The 2,853-nt window shown below is 33.5% G+C and overlaps 1 protein-coding gene across 1 annotated transcript; it reads right to left on the bottom strand.

Moving 5' to 3' along the window:
- Positions 1-1,338: 1,338 nt before the first annotated feature.
- LOC147807607 (uncharacterized protein F54H12.2-like) lies at positions 1,339-2,646 on the bottom strand. Its single transcript, XM_087166711.1, has one exon. It carries the CDS (start codon positions 2,644-2,646, stop codon positions 1,339-1,341), a length of 1,308 nt encoding a protein of 435 aa, XP_087022837.1.
- Between the last annotated feature and the right edge of the window lie 207 nt (positions 2,647-2,853).

Raw genomic sequence — 2,853 nt, 5'->3', positions numbered from 1 at the left:
TTCCCTTTTAAAGTGTTTAAACAACACTCAGAAATGCATTTAATTGTTGTTTGGGGAATTTTTCTCAGTAGGGATTTCAACGATTTCTTAGGACAGATCAATATTAGTCTAAGTCTTTGCATATCCTCTTTCGAAGCACCCATGATATCAAATGGATACGTACAGTTTGAGTTGACTCTTTTTATTTCAATTGGTAAACACACGTTTCTTCACCCGGTAATATTTCCGTACGCAAGCGCAGGTTTTCTTCTGTTTCGGTCCTTAAGTCCACCATTAAATAGGAGTAAGGTTTTTTAGTAGCATCTTCGAATACTTCGAGAAAAAATTTTAAATTTCTGGGGTATAACTGTCTTCCTAAATGAGATATCTGACTCACATCTCGCCTAGACTTGAATAGAAACAAATAATGTGAGTTTAAGGATATTTCTCTAAATTCTTTTCCTTTATGAAATATATTCTGACTAACTGTGATAATCGATATATTCATGTGATGCGATCCTCGAGTATACAACTGAGTAATGCGCTTGTTATCTCCGCATTCAGACATCAAATCATCTAAAATGAAGATAGTATTTTTACCCGCGTAACTACTGAAATTTTCAGGTATACCTTCTATAAAAGTGACATTAGGTATTTCGTCATATAAATACTGATATATTCCGTAAAACCAAACAATAGTATCAATTTTTGGGAAGATTAATTGCGTGTGATATTTTAAAAAATTCCTTAAAAAGTGTGTCTTTCCGCAAGAGGTAGGCCCGCAAATGAGAGCTGTAAAGGGAGCTTTTAATCTCAATGACTCCATGATGATAAATGAGAGAAAGAAATATTAACACACCACATTTATTTATCCACTTTATTATGAAATGAAAAAAGGTACATATTCACGATACAGTTTTTTCTTCACAAAGTTATACACTTGTTTATCATTTTGTATAGATTTTACTTGAAAGGAATTAACGATACATTTCATCGAATGGTTTCTGCAACGAAAATACAAGTAAAAAATACAATATTGTCCGCAGACAGCGGTCGAATCACTTTGAAGAGGTACATCATTATAAGTAACAAATTCATAGTTTTTACAATAATTGCGAATGTAGTGGTTAAAAAAGTCTGATGAATGTCCATACGAATCAAAAAATTCGACTGAATGAGGAGACTCGACATAAAAAGCTAACCAATGACTTCCTGGTTTGTTGTAAGGATCTGTATTCACGATGAATGCAGAAGGAAATCTACTTATTCGTTTTGGAATTTTATCACTCGCAAAAACACCGATGAAAATCTGTTGAGTGAATGTATCTTTATTTAATACTTCTTCGATTTGTAATGTATTCATACCGAAAAATCGCACAAAACACTTCTAGATTTTGTAATCTCGATTACGTTTTGAAATTTTGTGTAAATAAGCATCGAAATTGTTTTAAGTAGAGCTTTGGAGAATTTGAGTTCAATTCTTAAATTTCCTTGGCGAATTAAATTGAGGTAACTCCCATCACACAAGTCGGGAGTTAAATCAAAGGCGTACATAGTATATCCCTTAGAAAATTCATCACGATTTATGTAAATTCCTTTGTTGCTCGCTAATTTCTCACTTCCCAACAACAAACTGTTGTAAGAGCGAATATATTGCTCATCTTCATAATTTGGTGTCAGAGGTTTGTAGCACACTGGATTACCATCCACATACACACCAACGAAGTTTACGTCATTATGTTTGAAATTAAAAGGATTCGTAGTATAAGTACCGTTGAATGCATCATTATCTATACAGGTTAAAATCAATCGTTTCGGTAGTGGACCCAAGAAAACATTATCCTGAGAAAAGGAGAATGATCCCTTAGGGATAGAATACATTTTGCATAATACTCTATCTAGAGGATATTTTGCTGAAGTTTTTTCTAAGGCTTTTGCGTGTCCTATCAAGACTCCAGGGCTCACTTTAACTTTACGAACGAATAAAGATGCATGTTCAAACACTATTTGATAATTCCCTTTTACAGGTGATATGAGGCAAAATTCTGGTTTATTTCTTACGAACTTTAGTTTCAAGTCTACCATATTTAACATTAAACGGTCTTGATAAAAAATATCGCAATGTAAATTTCCGATCATTTCTAACACTTTCCCTTTTGCAATCATTGAAGAACGCTTTTTCAATCCTTCATTCTCTTTGAAGGGATCATTTTCTTCGAGGTGGCCAGCAGTATCTTTGTAAAAGCATTCGGAAGTTAAAAAACTTTTCTTATAATCAGAGCCGTAATTTAATAAAGTTTCAATGTAAGATCTATACGCGTAAGTATTACTAGACGAAGATATGGTGCGATCATTCAACATCACATCGATTTGAGAAAAAAGTGAATGAAAAAATAAATTACAGGTGGAAATTTTCTCATTTTCTGGTAAAGGAGCATTATCTTTCAAAATCTTTACTTTAACGTAGAGTTGGGTAGCACTCAAGTCGAAATATTCCTCCGAAGTTCCAGATATATTAAATTCTATAGGGAGATCATCACGGATGCTTGATATGGGATAGTATTCCGACCACTGTCCTTTTTCTATGGCAGTTTGTGTGGGTGGCATGAGGAATAAATCGAGTTCGGATTTAACAGAGGGTATAGAATCATTTCTTATCAATGCCATGTTAGCTAAAAATATCAGATGTGCACACTTTGCGATACTTTTTACTACTAACAGATTTTCGGTTTCTACGTTTCCTTTTATTTCCACCAACCATGGTTTTTACTTTATCTGCAGCTTTATTGGATAATATTTTAGTTGCCTCCTTTATACGTTGTTTCGAAGCAACTTTTAAATCCTTTCCTTGTATGTAATCGTTTGCAATATCCA

Source organism: Parasteatoda tepidariorum, chromosome 6 (genome assembly GCF_982258835.1).
Source record: "Parasteatoda tepidariorum strain Cologne lab strain chromosome 6, Ptep-v5.0, whole genome shotgun sequence".
NCBI classification, from domain to species: domain Eukaryota; kingdom Metazoa; phylum Arthropoda; class Arachnida; order Araneae; family Theridiidae; genus Parasteatoda; species Parasteatoda tepidariorum.
This window is presented reverse-complemented; position numbering and strand designations above follow the sequence as displayed.